Consider the following 18,878-nt stretch of genomic DNA (forward strand, 5'->3'; position numbering starts at 1 on the left):
CCCGGCCTTCTTTCCCTTTTAGAAGGACAGAACAAGTGGACTTCAAAAGTCCAAAGCATTTGATTTAAAAAAAAAAAAAATCACTGCTTCAAATGGAATGTTCTATTTGTGTTTAACCCACTCCCTCCAGGACTAGAGCAGGGGTTGTGTGAGTGGGGACAGTGGCCAATGACCTACAGAGCAGTTTTAGCACCAGTAGCAAAGAGAAGAGAAGGGAGGGCCAGTATATCTCTGAGACAGCCAAGCCAGGGGAGGATGAGGTCTAACTCTGGGACAAAGAGGTAAACAACTTTCCCAGCTTCTGGTTCCTTCCTGTTGCGAGATCCACTGGAGGTTTAGGCAATTACCTTCCCTGGATTAATGGAGCATTCAGGGACAATGAATGTCTGGGAGTGAGAGGAAAAAGGAAGAAAATGCCATTCATTACTCCTCATATGGCTTAGAATTTATAGGTGGCATCTGTTTTTCCAACTCTTCATAAAAGATGCTCTTATCATGCACCCCATTTGCCAGAAAGATTGTACGTAACTCAGGACGCAGGGCTAAGACTGGGAAATGCTTGTCGGAAAGGCTCTGGTTTCGGGCAATGAAAAGGCAGGGGTCCAAATGCCTTCCTCGCGTAGCTGACCCCAAAGCCCCAGTGACGTTGCTCTCAAAAATTTTAACAGACCAGCATCACCCATCCCTGCAGCCCTCTGTTCCCAGCTCACCTCCACTTTGTGACCTCTGTCACTAGTCCTGGGGGATGTGGCTAGATCCCTACCGAGATGGAGTGTGTGTGCCTGAAGGGTGAGGAATGATCCCATTCGGGGGCACTGAGCCTGCCCACAGGAACTTGAGCCCCCGAGACACTGGTCTCCTCCTCAGCAGACTGGCCCACGAAGACTGGTGCCGTGATTACCTTCAAGATCTGGACATAAGGCAGGTTGTCTGGACCAATCTTGCTCCCGTTCACCTCGATGTGCTTTAGCCACTGGATATGCGGCTGTGGGTCACTGTACACCTTACACATGAACTCCACGTTGCTACCCAGGGCCACTGTCTTGTTGGCGGGCAACCCTGCTTGCAGGATGGGCCGGTGAGGGGACCGCTCTGTGGAAGAGGGGAGAGGAGGAGCTTGTCACGGGGACCTTGCCAGGGCTAAAGAAGGGTGGGCTCACCTGCGTCCCACTTGGCTTTCCCAGTGATGGGTTGTACACGTCCCAGCACTTCTGCTGAGCCCAGGCCTCTCAAAACAGAGCAGGGGAAAGGGACACCATCTCTTCAGGCCCTAAGCCATCAGGATCCTCCTTCCCAAGGCGGTCATATTTATAGTCACAGTAAATCGCTCATGCTTTAATGGAGAACCTTCTAACTCAGTTGCACCCCCAGACCTCAGCATAACCTGCTCCTCCTCAAGTAAAACCAGAGTCACTTAGACTCCTGCTGTTCACAGCGTGATCCGCCAGCAGTGCTACCAGCATCCTTTAGGAGCTTGTTAGAAATGCGGGATCTCAGACCTTACCCCAACCTCCTGGATCAGAATCTCCTTTTTACTTTTTTTAGAGGCAGGGTCTCACTTTGTCACCCATGCTGGAGCACAAGGGTGTCTTCATAGCTCACTGCAGCTTGGAACTCCTGGGCTCAAGTGATCATCCCACCTCAGTAGCCTCAGTTACTCAGTTGGGACTACAAGTACATGCCACTGCACTAGGCTAATTTTTAAATTTTTTTATAGAGACAGGATCTCACTGTGTTGCCCAGGCTGGTCTCAAACTCCTGGCCTCAAGCAATCCTCCTGCCTTGGCTTCCTAAAGTCATGGGATCACAGGCATGAATAATCCCATTACGCCACCTGGAGCTCATAAGCCACTGCGCCTGGCCACAATCTCCTTTTTAGACCATATTATCACAAGAAGAACACTGACTGAGAGACTCTGTACCCAATGATCTCTAGGGAGTGATTTTCAGAACTCCTAGAAGGAAAACGCTGTGGTAATCGCTCCAAGAGGCTCAACATTCTTCCTAGAGTCTCCTGTGATGCCCTGAAGTTGGCACAGGTGTACAGTTCTGCATCAGCAAGGTATCTCACCTCTCTGAGCCTCACTGCCTGGGCTCCTGTGCAGAGCTAGACTAATACCACCTACCTTGCAGGTGTGCCACAAGCATTACAGAGCAGGTATTTAAGGAGCCTGGCACATTGCTGGCATTAAGCGACAGCTCCTGTTGTGCTGCATTTAACACCTCTCCAACAGCATCTCCTTCAGGACAGACTCTGAAACCACCTTCCATTTCACAGTGACAACCAGCTTTGACATGTGTTACTGTCTGATCTTAACTCTATTTTACAGATAAGAAAAGTGAGACTCAAAAGGGAGAAGTGACCTGCTCAAGGTGACAAAGCCAAGAAGTGCCAACCGCTATCCTGACTCTGCCCCTAAGAAACCTGGACACCCCGGCTGTGTTCTCCAAGCTCAGCTCTTCCCACTAAATGCATTCCTCCTGCCGCCTCTGTCCTCTTACCCACGACATCCAGCTGGTAGGTGTGGTTGATGCTGCCATACTCATTCTCCACAATGCAGGTGTAGTTGCCCTTGTCAGAGGGCACCACGGAGTCCATTATGATGCTCCAGGTGGCATAACGGACCTGAGGGGAAATGCCGAAGGGATACTTTCAGAGTCTGAAGGAAAATACAGGCAGAAGCCCCATGACAATGTTGGCACCCCGTGGCACCTGCCCTCCATATCAGAGTCTGGTGGCACAGGGCTCCAGGCTGCAGGGTTGGCTAGGACAAGGCGTGGGTTGCCCCCACTACCAGCCCGTTCACACTCTGCAAGGTGGTAGATGGGGTGTAAAGACTCTGGAAGTCTCCACTGTGACGTTCAAGGTCATTCGTGATCTGGACAGATGTGCCTTCTGCAAACACTTCCAAATACACCAGGAATGTTCCCAACTGTGCACCTCCCCTATTATACTAAGAATCCAGCCCCTGTTGCCCTTGACAGCTCATTTCAAAAACCATCTCCTCCAGTCCACTCTCTGGTCAGAACCGTGCTCACCCTTTCCTCTGCCTACCAGGGCACTGATCACAGTCTGCTTTTTACGGTAGCCACTCATGGACATTTGACTCTGATGAGACTGGAAAATTTTTATGGGCAGGAACACTGTCTTGTAGCATTTAAAGCATGGTGTCTTGCATGTAGTGAGTGCATGGTGAATTAATTTAAAATGTTTCTGGCTGGGTGCGGTGGCTCATGCCTGTAATCCTAGCACTTTGGGAGGCCCAAGAGGACAGATCACTTGAGGTCAGAAGTTCAAGACCAGCCTGACCAACATGGGGAAACCCCGTCTCTACTAAAAATACAAAAATCAGCCGGGCATGGTGGCCTGCACATATAATCCCAGATACTCGGGAGGCTGAGGCAGGAGAATGGCATGAACCCGGGAGGCGGAGCTTGCAATGAGCCAAGATGGCATCATTGCACTCCAGCCTGGGCGACAGAGCAAGACTCCGTCTATAAATAAATAAATAATGCTTACACCCTTTAAGTTGTTAATTTCACTTGTAACAATCTGTCCTAAGGAAGCACACTTAAAAATGCTGACAAGAGATTCACTGCAACATTATTTATTATGGTGAAAAACCAGAAAATACCTAATATCACAAAATAGTTCATTAAATTATGGGACTTTTTTGTTGTTTTTTGGAGACAGAGTCTCGCTCTGTCACCCAGGCTGGAGTGAAGTGACATGATCTCAGCTCACTGCAACCTCTGCCTCCCGGGTTCAAGCAATTCTCCTGCCTCAGCCTCCCGAGTACCTGGAATTACAGGAGCCTGCCACCACGCATGGCTAATTTTTTGTATTTTTAGTAGAGAGGTTTCACCATGTTGCCCAGGCTGGTCTCGAACTCCTGAGCTCAAGCAATCTGCTCACCTTGGCTTCTCAGAGTGACAGGATTACAGGTGTGAGCCACTGTGCCCAGCCAAATTATGGGATTTAAAAATAATGGAATCTTATATGTTTCAAACATTCATGCTTGAAATATATCATGAAAACACTCATGTTAACAAATGACAAGGCAAGGAAATTATTATACATGACGTGATCAACTATGTAAAAACCATATTACACAGAAAGAAGACTGAAGAAATTTTTAAACTTTATTTGCATTTTTTTGCATTTAAAAATTTTAATACATAACCTGTATAGGTAGAAAGTATTACTTAAAACAATGAAAAGCGTGTAATCAGGACTTCCTAGCTCGGCCTCCCCTGTTCCCGTTACTCAACTTTAGCATGCACACACACGTACCTTGTAGCCTCCAATCCTGTGGTCAGGTTTGAATTCTTTGCCATTTTTCAACCAGCGCAGTGTGGGGTTTGGGGTCCCACTGGAAGGGCATTTGAACTTCACTGTCTTGGCAGCTGGCACCGCATGCAATTTCTTTTCCATCTTTTCTGGGGATGTCCAATATGGAGCTACGGCTGCCCGGGGAAAGCCGAGAGAGAGAGGCAGGGTGGGGAGGAGCAGCTGGTCAGGCTCAGGAGCAGGGCCCAGGCCAGGACCTGGGGGTGCCCTGCCCATCTGCCCAACACCTGTGAGCAGTGCCTGGCACTTAGCAGAACAGGCATCGTGACCCCATGTGCCCTCTCCTCCTCCCCTTTCAGCCTTCCCCTCCCCTCTTAAACCCAACGCCCAGACCCAAAGGGCAGTAAGATAGGAAACAGTGTCTCACGCATACGGTTTGGTTTGGTGTTATCTGTCTCTTTCTCCTCTGAAGAGGAGTCATCATCATCATCATCATCCTCTGAGGAGGGGAGAGCATCTATGGGAAGAAGAAGGGGCACTGAGGTTCCTCCTAGGGACCCCTAGATTTCGCCAAGGCTAGTGCAGTTCCAGATGAACACAAACACCCTCCCCACGGGGATACCAGTCCCACTTCTCCCTTAGTGACGATCTCTTGGTGGGATGGAAACTGTTTAAGAACAGTTCCTGTGCGTGTTTCCTTCCTTCCCCAAAGCACTGCTCCCACTGCCTGGAAGCCTTCACACTGGGTGGTTCCATCAGGGTCAGCTGTTCCTCTTTAACTTAATTCCGTCCTACATTCAAAGGCTCTCTCTCAACTTGTGGTACCACCTGGGTGTGCTGGTGCCAGGCAGCGTGTATTCTTCTTTGGACGGCTGACTACAGGGAAACCCAGGCAGGTCTAGACACATTGTAGCTAGATGCTATTTCCAAACGATGGGCTAAACACTCCACAGTCAGAATTTTTCTAGCATGTGTCCACTAAGGTTTGGGGGCTGCCCTCCCTAACCAGAGCAGATAGGGCACCCAACACCCCGGCAGCTGCCAACACCTCTCCCCAGTAAGTATTTATTTCTTGTAAGAACAGGCTTGACACACATGTTATCTCACCCATCAGGGTTCATGCCAGATCTTTCTCCAGTCCTTCCTATCACCTTTGGGGATCTGGTGCCAAGTCCGCACCCCGAGGTGCAAAATTGGCATAAAGAAAATTTCAGCAACACTTTCTCAACTCCTAGTTTTGTGAAAGTCACATTCTAATAGTGGCAGGTTCCCAAGTTCACAGAGCTCCAGGGCTCCCTGGCTGCCCTCGCACAGCTCCCTTGCAGTGCACCTGGGTTCCTCTCCAGCAGAGCAGGGATCCCACCACCTGTTCGGGGGCTCTAATCACTAAGCCGAGTACCAAGTCCAAATGGCAAGGGAGTGATGGGGTGGAAGCTGGCCGAGCACCACTTAGCCTCCTGGAGATCTGGGCAAGCTGTGGTGGAAAAAAATCACAGGGTCTTAACATCCCAATAGCCCTGGCAATCACCTCCGAGGTGTGTCCTGGAAGCCCCAGATCTCCGGCCCTGGGGCCCACCCCACCTGGTCACCCCTCTGAGAGCCAAGCCACGCGGCAGGCAGGGAGCAATGTTAGTGGGCAGCAGTTTCTGAAGCAGAGTGGGGGCAGACCACGGAGGGGGAGGAGGTTCACCTTCCCCTGATACTGGCAGAGAGGGGTGGAGGGGGTGGGTCTAGGGAGGGGCGAGGGCACGGCTTGGCTACCAACCTGAAACATTGACGGAGAAGTAGGTGGTGTCGCTGCCCAAGGGGCTGCTGGTTACGCAAGCATAGAGGCCGGAGTCCGCGGGCACGGAGTCCTGCACCTCCACCTCCTCCCCTGTGATGCGGGTGCGGTTGCTTTCTGCCAGCTGCACCCCGTCCCGCAGCCAGTTGATGCTCTGCACATCGTCCCGCAGCCGACAGCGAAGCTGCAGCAGGTCACCGGGGTGGACCAGGAAGGACTCCACTTCCACAGGGGCTCCCCAGGGCTGGGCTGCAGCCACCACGGGGCCGGGAAGGGAGGCCAAGGGGCGAGAGAGGAAGACAGGGAGAGGGGAGGAGGGGAGAGACAAAGGGAATTATGCTGGCCACACGGAGCCGCACCGTCCCGGGCATCACTTACTGGAGGCTACTGAGCCGGGGCAGTGGGAGTTGGAGCATGGGTCAGTGGGGAAACAGCTGGCTGCCTGGGAACCCCTATCTCTTTTCCACCCCACTCCTCCAAAAGTCAAAGGAAGAAAGAGGCAAAGTTAGGAAGCAGCTGTAGCAGCATTAAGCGGATCACATTTCATTTCCCCCCATCCTAAGGGGAAAGGTCAGCCCTCCCCAGGACTTCTTTGTGTCCAGAGTTGCCCCCTCCCCGGACACTCAGTTCTTTGCCAAGATCCCCACTTGCCAGAGGAACACCCCATTTCTTTTGGGATAGCTCAGCCTCACCCTTCCCTAGCAACAGCTGAACAAACCCCGCCCCTCAAAACCCCAGCAGCCCCTGCCCAAGTCGAGAGAAGGCAATTTGTCAACCAGGGGCTGACCGGGATGTGTGTGATTCGGCGAGGGTGGGGGTCTCGCCCCCGACATGTCAGATGCACATGCTGGGAGGGGGCAGCCCAAAGAGAGGTCAGCTCAGGGAACCTCTCGCTAACAGGTGTCAGGGCAGGGGATTTGGAGCTGTTGACTATATTAGAACCAGAGGCCACAGCTGCCATAAAACCCACACTTGCTCTGGCAGCAGGAGCTGTCGCACACAAAGGTCCTTTCTCCTCAGCCCTCTGCCTGGGCACACCCTCTCAGGCCCCCCACCATCCACTCTCCCTCCCCGTGCCCCGTCCTTCTCTGTCCCTGGGTGGGAGTGCTGGACCCACCGGGGTGTCCGCACCTCACACAAGATCTGATACCGCCAAGAGCACCCGTCCCTCCCCTGACCAGTGCCTCTTCCCACACGCGTTCAAGAAGGCCCGTGGCCCAGACACACCTGAGTCCACCATGCTGGGCTGTTACCCATCTCCCGAACACACCCCTCTGCACTCACGAGGGGAAATGAAGTTTCTATTTCCTTTTAGGATGTTCAAACGTACTCCTGGAACCTTCCACCTCTCACCTACCACCCACACCCCGCCCACAGCCTTGGAGAGGACTTTTCTCACCATCTGTTCACCCTAAGAGACTCTGGAGAGCAACTGTCGCTCCCCAATGCGATGCACAAGGCTCTGAAAGAGCCTGCTCTCCCTCAGCCCCTGCTGTGGCTCACGCCTGCCCCAGCGGCCACAGAGCCCCCGACTGTTTCTGTCCAGCTCTCAATACTCACTCTTCTGTCTCAGCCTAGTTGTTGACTTCTCCTCGAGGGCGGTGCTGACTCCGAGTCTGGGTTAGGTGCCCTCCCCTTCCTGGCACCTGTCACACTGAAGGGCAGTCCTCTTTCTGAACCTGAGTGTGGGGATGTGTCATCGGTACCTTCAAATCCCCAGCGTCCACCATGATGCCTGGCGCCCAGGAAATGCTTGCTCAGTAAATACCACACGTGCAGTCACCCTAGCTCTTCACTGCCTTCCTTTCTAATCTCCCTTTTCTCTTTCACTCCCCCTTATTTGAAAGAGAGTCTTTCTGAAGTGCTCAGCAGGCTTCCGCTAGAAACCTTAAAAATGAAAATAGGTGTCCCGCGCTTCAGAAGTGACCAGCAACTGACAGGGACTGACAGTGGTTTCCCTCATGGGGGCTGAGGTTGCAGGCCCAGTCCTGCATCGACCCATGGGCTTTATCTTAAATAAGAGTTGTCAGACACAAGGGTGCTGCTTTAGAAGGGCTCAGACACCACTAGGCTTGCACACGTTTATTTTTGTGAGTCCGGTCAAGGGGAACACCACAAAGGTGAGTAGACCACACAACTGATTAAAAATAAGCTTTTGTGGGCCTTAGAAGAAGTTATTCTTTCCATTTTTAATGGTCTGTGGTTTTGCCCAATGAAGGTAGGGGAAAAGCAGTTTAGACTCGACTCTTAAGGAACAGAGCAGACACTCCTATTGATCAAATCTCATTTCCCTCAAATGACCTCAGTGATTAAATATTTTGCAGCTTGTGATCTGTGCAACCCGTTGGTCAAGAGTAAACTTGAATTCTTACCCTCTGGCAACCCAAGGCCTATTGCAGCCTGGTCCCAGAGAAAAAAGCAGCTCCCAAAGACAAAACCGTAGCAAAGAGAACCCCCAGGCTTTTATTTCCCTCCAAGAGAAAGTAGCAAAGGAACACTGGCCCTGGTGAGACCCGCTCTAGCTGATACCAGCTTGGATCCATACCTTCCTGACGGTCCCAACCAGAACGTGCAAACAAAACTCCACTATACGTGATCTCTAAAAGCCTCAAGAACCAGCTCGCTTTCCTCCTGATGCAAGCTTAGACCCCAGTTCCCTTCCAAACATGGCTCAGGTATGCTCTATCCTCTCCCTTTCCCAGAACCATCTTGGGATAATTTTTTTTTTTTTTTTTGAGATGGAGTTTCACTCTTTTGCCCAGGCTGGGGTGAAGTGGTGCGATCTCAGCTCACTACAATCTCCGCCTCCCGGGTTCAAGCGATTCTCCTGCCTCAGCCTCCTGAGTTGCTGAGATTACAGGCGTGCGCCAACACACCCAGCTAATTTTTGTATTTTTAGTAGAGATGGGGTTTCACCACGTTGGTCAGGCTGGTCTAAAACTCCTGACCCCGTGATCTGCCTGCCTAGGCCTCTCCAAGTGCTGGCAGGATCCACCACACTTGGCGGGGATGATCTTTTAAACGGCCTCCCTGGGGCTGCAGCTCAGACTCCCGCTTCCAAGCCGTCATGTGCTTGACATTATTTTTCTGATCAAAATCTACCCTGTGTACTGAATAAAATTCACATCCCTGCCTCACCTTCAAGACTCCCTGCAATCGGCTTCCACTCTCTCCAGCCAACCCCATTCTCTCTACCAGGGTTTGTCCCTCCCCACCGCCACCCTCCCCACCCCCCAGTCGGGATGCTTTCAGCCCCAGCTGCATCCTCCCTGCCATGGCAAAGCTTACTCCATCCGGAGGACTGTCAGCGCCACTCCAGAGTCCTCCTGCCTCAAACTACTCAAAGTCCACCATCCAAAATGTCTAGGGACTGGGCGCAGTGGCTTATGCCTGCAATCCCAGCACTTGGGGAGGCTGAGGCAGGCGGCTCACTTGAGCCCAGGAGTTCAAGACCAGCCTGGGCAACATAGTGAGACCTTGTCTCTACAAAAAAATTTAAAAACTAGCCAGACTTGGTGGCACATGCCTGTGGTCCCAGCTACGCGGTGGGCTGAGATAGGACTGCTTAAGCCCAGGAGTTGGGCTACAGTGAGCTATGATCATGCCACTGGGCGACAAAGACCCTTTTTTTTTTTCTTTTTTAAAGACAGAGTTGCTTTGTTGCCCAGGCTGGAGTGCAGTGGCACAATCTCGGCTTGCTGCAACCTCTGCTTCCCAGGTTCAAGCCATTTTCCCACTTCAGCCTCTGGAGTAGCTGGGACTACAGGCGTATGCCAAAATGCCTGGCTTATTTTTGCATTTTAGTAGAGACGGGGTTTCGCCATGTTGACCAGGCTGGCCTTGAACTCCTGACCTCAAGTGATCCACCCGCCTCAGTCCTTGCATCTTCAGTTAGCAAGTGCTGGGATTACAAGTGTGAGCCACTGCACCCAGCCAGACCCTGTCTTAAAACAAAACAACAAACTAGGAAGCCTTGTTTACACCAATGTCTCATCTCTAATTTTCTGTAAAACAGTTACTGTCTGAATCACACAAATTCACACTCAATTACATTCTATTTTGTATTGTTTCTATTGTTTTAAACAGCAGACAGGTAATTCACATGCTGTAATATTCATCCATTTAATGGTTTTTGTATATTCAGAGTTGTGCAATCATTCACCACAATCACACTTTAGAACATTTTTACCATCCCCCACCCCTCAAAAAATGCCTGACTCATAGTAGTCACTCCTCTATCCCCTATTCCCAGTCTAAGCAACCACTAATCTGCTTTCTGTCTATGGATTTGGCTATTCTAGATATTTCGTATCAATGGAATCATACAATATGTGATCTTTTGTGACTGGCTTCTTTCACTTAGCATGTGTTCAAGCTTCCTCCATGTTATAGCATAGAATCAGCACTTTGTTCCTTTTAATGACCTAATAATATTCCATTGTGTAGACATACCACATCGCAGTCCTCAATTGACAGACATTGGGTATAATGTTTCTTTTTTAAAATAATAAGTTAAAGTTTCAACATGTTGCCCAGGCTGGTCTTGAACTCCTAGACTCAAGCAATCCACCCACCTCGACTTCCCAAAGTGTTGGGATTACAGGCGTGAGCCACTGCACTCAACCCATATTGCTGCTGCTTTTTTTTTTTTTCTTTTTAAACAACTGCTAATCAATTTATTAGTAGTTGACTTTGAGCATCTGCATTGGTGACTTCCACCTCAATTCCTGGCTCAATACTGATGGACGTCAACCGCTTAACAATCTCAGGACTGTGCAAGTCAGTGGGTAGATGGTGGATTCTCATCTAGAAACGATCCATGACTCTGAACCTTCACCACAAGGAGATTTTCTTATAGTGAGTCTCAAAGTCTTGGCATGCATTCAAACTGATCCCTTCACCTTGACATTCTTTTCCTTTCCTCCTCTGAATCAAGTCAGCACACACTTTCTCCAGGGATTTTATGCTGTGGCTCATTAGAGGGATTCAAATTTGATGAATGGTCACCTCCAGCTTCACAGGTGATTTTAGTATCTTTAAAAGCCATGGCTGCAGTGCGACTTCCTGACTGACTTGTTCAGAACAGCGGTGAGTGAGGAGCAGGAGCGGGTGGACTGCAACGCCACACCACCTACGACTGCATCTTTCTCAAAGAGCTGTATTGCTTCTTTTCTTTTGAGACAGAATTTCACTCGTTGCTCAGGCTGGAGTGCAATGGCGTGATCTCGGCTTACTGCAACCTTTGCCTCCTGGGTTCAAGCAATTCTCTTGCCTCAGCCTCCCGAGTAGCTGGGATTATCACAGGCACGTGCCACCACGCCCGGCTAATTTTGTATTTTTAGTAGAGATGGGGTTTCACCATGTTAGTCAGGCTGGTCTTGAACTCCTGACTTCAGGTGATCCACCCGCCTCAGCCTCCCAAAGTGCTGGGATTACAGACGTGAGCCTCCGTGCCTGGCCTGTATTGCTTCTTTTTATTTTTTGAGACAGAATCTCGCTCTATCGCCCAGGCTGGAGTGCAGTGGCAGGATCTCAGCTCACTGCAAGCTCTGCCTCCTGGGTTCACGCCATTCTCCTGCCTCAGCCTCCTGAGTAGCTGGGACTACAGGCGCCCACCACCACGCCTGGCTAATTTTTTGTATTTTTAGTAGAGATGGAGTTTCACCGTGTCAGCCAGGATGGTCTCGATCTCCTGACCTCGTGATCCGCCAGCCTCGGCCTCCTAAAGTGCTGGGATTACAGGCATGAGCCACCGCGCCCGGCCTGTATTGCTTCTTAATTGTCCAGAATGTCTAAGTCTCTCCTAGGAATTAGCAAGCAACTCAGCACAGACGTACGTATAATTTTCCCACAGTGCCTAACAAGGTCAAAAACCCAGAGACTACTCAATAGGTCCAGAACTGAATCTAGCATCTGGCAAAAGCTAATTTTCAGAGGAACCAAAAATCAGCCTAACCTCGGGTTCTAGCGGCTTTTTTCCATGGCTAGGAGTGCTCTTGGTGTGTGTCAGGTTCTCCGTTTACAAAGCAGGGATGATGCCACCTTCCTATAGGAGATGGAACCAACTGCTTGTATGCTTTCCAGGCCCTGCTTGACCGCGTCACTACCCTGTCCAGTGGCCCGGACCTTGGGGAATTCTAGATAAGGTGGCTGATTTGGGGGCATGACTGCTCACTAGTCAGTGAGCATGACTCACCCTGCAATTACCAGTCAGCACTTTCCATTCGCTTTTGGTCTTTCCAGTGTCCTTCACTTATGTCCTCATTAGAAAGGTTCTAGCCTCTTCAGCTCCAGTTGCCCTGAGTCAACTCAGGTTCTCTGGTCAAGACCAACAGGCCAGGGTGTCCATTAGCAAGGACTGGCCAAGAAGACTTTTATTGGACTGGCCAAGAAAGACGAAGAAAAGAAAGCCACTTTATTGTTCAGTCACTTGAAACCAGCATTCCAACTCTTGGAGAACCTGATTGATTGGAATCAGATACAAAGGTTGTCCTCAAAATGCACAATGGGGATGCTGACAGGAAAGCGGCACCTAAACACTTGCTTTATGCATCTGTTTCCTGGATTCCCTGGTGACCAAGCCTGAGGCTGAAAAAGACTGGCTGTTCACTATTACAGGCTCGAGGTGCCATGTGTTAACAATGCATTGTGGATTGGGTGCGGTGGCTCATGCCTGTAATCCCAGCCCTTTGGGAGGCCAAGGTGGGAGGACTGCTTGAGGCTAGGAGTTCAAAACCAGCCCTGGCAACACAGTCAGACCCTGTCTCTGCAAAAAATAAAAAAATCAGCCAAGCATAGTGGTGCATGCCTGTAGTCCCCAGGTACTTGGGAGGCAGAGGAAGGAGGATCCCTTGAGTTCAGGAGCTCAAGGCTGCAGGAGCTATAATCTTGCCTGCACTCCAGCCTGGGCAACAGAGACCCTGTCTCAACAACAAAAAAAGTGCTTTGTGAAAAAAAAGGTGCCTTATGCTTTGATGCCAACAGAATGGAGTCACTCTTCTCACCAACAGGAGTGGGAAAGTCAGGGTTACGGTTTGACTTGAACATCATTAGAGGACTCAGGCTGCTGATCTCATTACCACACAGGTTCCTGGGTCAAAGCAGCTGGCAGGTGGACCTTGGGAATTTGTGCAGGCTGCAACCAGTGATCCTTTTAGAGCGAGTGACAGGGATTCATACATCAAACCCACCCTGCTTCTCTAAGGTGTCTCTATCCCCTAAGAAAGAATTAGGAGCCCACCAGAGACCCACACTTTTTGGTAATCCTCAAGGAAGCAGCTAGAAAGGACAGAAGCAGGGGTGGGAGGAGACTTTCCCATGGTGCTTTCACGTTCAAGGAACACAATTAATGATAATGAGGCCCTACTGAGTCCCTCTTCCCTTCCTACTTTCCCCCCAAATACTGCAGGCTTGTAATCCCAACAAGCCAACAGGTACGGCATTTTGCTTCTGGCAGGACTGGACAAAAATCTCCTAGTCATTTAGAAGGCAGTTCTGGGATCTTGGCTCACTGCAACTTCCATCTCCCGGGTTCAAGTGATTCTCATGCCTCAGTCCTCTGAGTAGCTGGGACTACAGACGAGCGCCACCACACCCGGCTAATTTTCTATTTTCAGTAGAGATGGGGTTTTGAACTGGCCAGGCTGGTCTTGAACTCCTGAACTTAAGTGATCCGCCCACCTCGGCCTCCCAGTTCTTGATTCTAAATCTGTATCTTCCACCAGTCATGGGCTCTATAAAAGGTGAAGGAATGGAACCATGAGAGGCCCAAACCCATACAAACTTTGCTATTCTTATGAGAAGATGAGACCCCAGTTCTCAGAAATCCAAGACGACAGGGAACTTTCTTCAACATAGCTACCATTAGGTGACTCTGGGAGCCCTTGTCACTGTGCAAGGAGAAATGGGTGAAACAAAGGCCCAGAAGGCATATGTCTTGCCCTAACAGGGGGGCTAAGATTTGCATAGCACCTTAATATGGATGAAAATTTTATATTGCAACATGAGACAAATGGAGAACGTGAGGACCAAGTACAGGCAGGTCCAGCACTGGCTCTGACGTCATGAAACCTAAAGAAAAGTATCAGCAGTGAGAGTAGAGGTTGGACAAAATGACAGGGAAGGGAGAGGGGAGGATTTAGATGAGAGGTGAAATGTCTGGGGGGGAACACGAGAATGAAGTGCTTACAGGCATGGCTGTGCCCTGGTCTGAGGGGCAGTGGGAGATAAGGCCAGGCTGTACAGCCAGCCAGGAACGGAAGGTTCATGGAGAATAACAAATAATGATTTCCATTTGTAAGCTGAGGGATAGAACAGAGCCACCAAAGATATCCCAGGGAACACACCTCTCTGCAGAGACTATGAATGCAGGGCATTCATGCCACATGGACAAACACACCTGAAAATGTATTTTGAAATACCACTTCACCAGCCTGGTCCCATAGCAGCCACTCTGGTCTGGAAGTTATCCATCCCCAAACCCCACAACTTAACAGGAACCCAGTGAAGAATAACAACATATTTACATAGCACTTTGCAATGTACCATGTGCCTTCCCATATATTATCTAGGGATCCATAAACATCTGAGTAAACAGCAATACTACCACTGGCCAATATTTCCAGCACACTCACTAGATCCCATAGGCCGCACAAAGCTTTTAACACAGACCCTCCCATTTCATCCTCATAGGAACCTTATGAGGTTGATCCTACTATGATTTCTATCCTACGGATGCGGAGGCTTACTACATACCAGCATAGTTCTCAGCATGCGTTAACTTAGAATCTTGTGAAATATTTAAGAGTTAGAATTATTAGTATTATTATTTTTTATCATACTTTAAGTTCTAGGGTACATGTGGACAACGTGCAGGTTTGTTACATATGTATACATGTGCCATGTTGGTGTGCTGCACCCATTAACTCCTCATTTACATTAGGTGTATCTCCTAACGCTATCCCTTCTCCCTCCCCCTCGTTATCTTCAGGCCAGGTGCGGTGGGTCACACCTGTAATCCTAGCCCTTTGGGAGGCCAAGGTGGGTGGATTACCTGAGGTCAGGAGTTTGAGACCAGCCTGGCCAACATGGTGAAACCCTATTTCTACTAAAAATACAAAAAATCAGCCAGGCGTGGTGGTGCATGCCTATAATCCCAGCTACTTGGGAGGCTGAGGCAGGAGAATCGCTTGAATCTGGGAGGCAGAGGTTGCAGTGAACCAAAATCACACCACTGCACTCCAGCCTGGGCGACAGACCCAGACTCTGTCTCAAAAAAAAAAAAAAAAAGGAATTATTATCTTCAGAGGGGAAACTGGGGCACAGAAAGATTTGGGATTTGTCCAAGATGGCCCAGCTAGGTTGTTAAGTGGCAGAGCTGGGATTCAAACATAGGTAGCCTGGTCCTCCAGAATCCACACACACCCAGAGTCCAGCTTTACTGCTTTGCAAGGTAGCCTCAACCTTCACAGTGTCTTGACGTCCCCAGGTGAGGAAGCCCTTCTGGCTCAGCTCTTTGATTCTGTCTAATGGCACCCCCGCATCCTACCACCTCCCGTGAGATTCTGAAGTTGGTTGCTTTGGCCTTACCTCCCCTCCTTCCCTCATTTCCTCAAGCCCACAGCTCGTATCAATCATTACCTTACAGTTGAGTGCTTTTAATTATAAAATGCACTCTCCTGCCTCTGCGAGTCCAGCAGGCTGGGCTGTCCAAATGTGGCAGGTGAGAAAATGGGGGAGGTGCTCGTTGTGATTGCGGCAGACTCAAGACCAGTAACAATGCCCCATTTTGGCAATGCACTCCATATTTCACAGGGCCTGCTTCTTCTTCACGTACAGGTGACTTGTGTTCCTTCCCATTTAAACAGGGAAAAACGGAGCTTAAGAGATGGCTCCCAAAGTCACAAAACAAGGACAACCTCTAGAGGCTGCATCTGCTGGGTCCTGGCCCCTCCACTGTGTACAGCTTCTCTCCCAGGGCTCAGTCCAGCCAGCAATGTCACAGCACACGGGGTGATGAGGCGTGGCCCACTCCAGGTCTGTGCCACTCTACCTGGACCACAGGAGACAGCACCCTGCCTCCCCTGTCCTCAGCTCAATCCCCAGCAGTCACCTGACACCTTCTCTCTTCTTGAGCCCCTCACCCTTGATTACAGCTTCCAGCTGATGACCCCTGATGACCCACTGAGAAGATTAAGAACACGAGGCAAAAGAGCTGGTCCGCCCTCCCTCTTGGGCCACATCCTCAGGACTGCACAGGGCTCACAGGGGTCCCGGCTTTCAAGCCCTGACTGCTGCCTCCTGTCTGCCCCCCACCTCAAACACTCCATGACAGCCCCAGCTGGTCTGGAGCCTCTCAACCACCTCCTCTCCCACTCTCCCCAGTTCCACCTCCCCAGTGGAGCCAACATCCTCACTGCTCCTTTGATTTTCCTTTTCCTCTCCTACAGGCCTTTCTCCTTCTCTCTCTCCAACAAGCAATCATCTCCATCACTTTCCTAGGCCTTAAAACTCACTCTTCTGAGACTGGCCAAACTGCATTCTCCACCTCTCCCCAACATGAATGTGCCTTCCCCTAGAGCTGAAAATGTTCATGGCTATGTCTTGCACTTAGTCATGTTGCTGGGGTGCTGGGCTGATGGTAGGTGTTTGTCTTACCTACTCTGTGTTCTACACTCCAAAGGGCTTAGGGCTTAGATAACTGACCCCCAACAAAATCCAGGTATCCTCCATTAGCATGATGTCTCAGGGTAGCAATTTCTATCATCCCTATTCCATCTTTTTGATTTCTGGATTTCTGGGTTAAAAAAATTAGAGAGAAAGGCTAAACTCCCCAGCAACACAGGGGAAACTGGTGGTCCAGAAATGTTTACAGTCTTGGTATAAACTCCCCAGAGATAAATGAGGGGGCAATTGTGGGTGGGGGAGGAACTCGGGGTGGCTTTGAAAGCAACTTAAAAGGAGCACAGAACAGCGCAGCAGGACTCCAGAGGCCCTCTGCAGAGGTTTTTTTATTACATTATTTTGGCTTTGAAATGGAACTGAAAACTTACCTTCGGCTGGCAGGACCCGGCCACAGCGCGGAAGCGTCTCACCGGGTCACAGCTACCACCCTACAACGGTTCGGGTGGAGGAAGCCCAAAAAATACGTATTTCCCTCAACTCTCGGAGTCCCCAAATAGAAGGAGAACTGCAAAAATGGGCTCCACAGGTATGTGTGGAAGGAGAGCCAGGAGCACCAAATCAATTAGCAGGGCCTGACGCCCAGGGCCAGCGGCGTCCACCAGCCCCCGACCCAGGGGATTTGGAGAAGCACTTTTTTTTTTTTAAATTGAAGAAAGTGAAAAGAGTAAGAAGGGACATTTTGCATGCAAATGGGCCACTGCCAGAAGAGCCCATTAAAATGTAAAAACTCTACATTCAGCCTGACAAAACGGTGCAAACTGCTGTGTTTGCCAGAGGGCCGGCAATAAAGCTCACAACAAAGGGGCCGGGGGACAATGGCGGGCTGAATGGCCTCTGCCAGCAGGTCCCCCCGCGCGTTGCCATGGGGACCCCACCGGGGCTTACTAAAGGTATTTCCTGAGGAGAAAGGCAGAGCACACAGGCCCAGGCAACCCGGCTAATCCTGACAGGAAGCCATGGCCATTCAGCAGCCCAGGGGCTTGGGGCCCGGAGTTTTGTTTTGTTTTTATTAAAAAAAGATTTCAGCCTTTTGTGTGTCCCACCTCGTCACTGTAATTTAGTGCTGAGCCGCCTGCACTGGCCAAAGCCACAGCCAGGACCCTGCACCCGCCCCAAGACCCCCCAAAAACAGATCCCCCTGAGCTGGGCAGCAAGACACGCGTAGAATCCCACTGGGGAATCCCAGGCGGAAAGTGCTCTTGGCCTGAGAGTTGTGTGTGGATCTTAAAAGACAGAGGGACTCTGGGTGTCGCAAGGGATAACGCAGCCTCAGAACTGAGTCTGGGGCTCAAGCTTCTATGCACGGGTTCATCTGATGCCTCCTTCAAATCTGTACTTTTTTTCCCCTAGGGATTTTGCCACCTTTCTCCGATCAGCACCAGTGTCCCCCACCTCCTCCCTACCTCTCACAAGGGGGAGTTCACTCCCTTGTTGGGAGGAGGACTATAATTAAGTGATTAACAAAGGAATGCACCCAAGAGTTGTCTTAAAAGAAATTTCCCTCCCTCCTCCCTCCTTCCTCTCTCCCCAGCAAAAGTTCTCACCCCATTGTTTACTGATATTAAGGACACAGCTGTACAGAAAACTCTTACTACACCCATTCGCTCAACCTATTCCCAATACACTTTGCTTCTCTCCCTCCTATCTAAACAGGAAGAAAGCATTGCTCTGGAAAGAGGGAAGATCACTCACTCATCCAAGAAGAGCAAAGGTAGATGCCCTGCGGCTACGGGGGAGGGCCGTCCAAGCTCACAGTTCCTAGAAGTTTGTGTCACCATTTCACATGTGGCACCAGAATCCAGCCTTGGCAGATTCAGGGAAGGGAGCCAAGGACACAGCTGGCGGTGGAGACAGAAACTCTTGTGTGACAACTGCCCCCTAGGACACAGTTTAGGGTCAATTAACATTTCCTGAACAACTTGCAAATGGAAAGAGCCATCCCCAATGAAGACTGAAAAATGAGAGGCTCAACTCATCCATTATGACTTGAACTCAAGTCTATCAGTGTTTGCAAAGGCCATGCTGTTGCATCTAGACCTCCACTCGGAAACATGTTTTGGGCCTGGCATTTTAATAGAAACACAGAGAGGAAAACACACTATTTCGGAGGCATTAAGACTG

General features: G+C 50.2%; 1 protein-coding gene across 24 annotated transcripts in view; it reads right to left on the bottom strand.

Moving 5' to 3' along the window:
- FGFR1 (fibroblast growth factor receptor 1) overlaps positions 1-18,878 on the bottom strand; it is a 58,060-nt gene that overhangs the window by 11,190 nt on the left and 27,992 nt on the right. For 6 of the 24 annotated variants that reach the window (XM_015145064.3, XM_077942384.1, XM_077942395.1 and 3 more), the window contains 4 exon segments: positions 4,725-4,808; positions 4,295-4,467; positions 2,503-2,626; positions 902-1,092 (listed from right to left, as the gene is read on the bottom strand). In XM_015145064.3, the coding sequence (XP_015000550.1) occupies positions 902-1,092; positions 2,503-2,626; positions 4,295-4,467; positions 4,725-4,808 (572 nt within the window). 24 annotated transcript variants of the gene reach the window in all.

Source organism: Macaca mulatta, chromosome 8 (genome assembly GCF_049350105.2).
Source record: "Macaca mulatta isolate MMU2019108-1 chromosome 8, T2T-MMU8v2.0, whole genome shotgun sequence".
NCBI classification, from domain to species: Eukaryota; Metazoa; Chordata; class Mammalia; order Primates; family Cercopithecidae; genus Macaca; species Macaca mulatta.